General features: G+C 56.6%; 1 protein-coding gene across 1 annotated transcript in view; it reads left to right on the top strand.

The window, feature by feature from the left end:
* The window catches only part of EMH_0007300 (uncharacterized protein), a gene marked incomplete at both ends in the record, with an annotated part of 2,538 nt that overhangs the window by 1,323 nt on the left and 625 nt on the right, over nt 1-590 (top strand). Inside the window, 2 exons of the mRNA XM_013497956.1 lie at nt 3-52; nt 162-590. Of these exons, the coding sequence (XP_013353410.1) occupies nt 3-52; nt 162-590 (479 nt within the window). The remainder of the gene's footprint in view (nt 1-2; nt 53-161) is intronic.

Genomic DNA, 590 nt, shown 5'->3' with positions numbered 1-590 from the left:
GAGCAGCAGCACAGCAGCAGCAAGAGCAACAGCAGCAGCACCACCAGCAGCAGTAGCACCACTAGGAGCAGCAAGAAGCAGCAGCAACAGCAGCAGCAGCAGCAACAGCTGCAGCAGCAGCAACAGCAGCAGCAGCAGGACCTTTGCTAGGTCGAACATAGAAGCAGCTGCTGCAGTTCTCTCCTCTACGCTAGCATCATCAGCAGCAGACTGAAGCTGCTGCAGCAGCGGCAGCACGCGGGCCTCCACTGTCTCCTCCCCCAGACCAGGCGACATCTGCAGCAGCAGCAGCAGCAGCAGCAGCAGCAGCAGCAACAGCAGCAGCAGCAACAGCAGCAGCAAGTTGCTTTGAACAAATTAACAGGTCCCCGTCAGCAGCAGCAGCAATCCAGCCGCAGAAGCAGCAGCAGCAGCAGTTTCAGCAGCAGCAGCAGTTTCAGCAGCAGCAGCAGCAGCAGCAGCAGCAGTATGATCAAAAGCAGCAGCAACATCAGAAGCACAAGCAGCAGCAGCAGCACAGACATCATCATAAGCAGCAGCACAAACATCATCATAAACAGCGACAGAAGCAGCAGCAACAGCAACAGCAA

The sequence above is a fragment of the Eimeria mitis genome, genomic scaffold (assembly GCF_000499745.2).
Source record: "Eimeria mitis Houghton genomic scaffold, Emh_scaff305, whole genome shotgun sequence".
Lineage (NCBI taxonomy): Eukaryota > Apicomplexa > Conoidasida > Eucoccidiorida > Eimeriidae > Eimeria > Eimeria mitis.
Note: the sequence above shows the minus strand (reverse complement) of the source record. Positions and strands in the feature narration are given on the sequence as shown.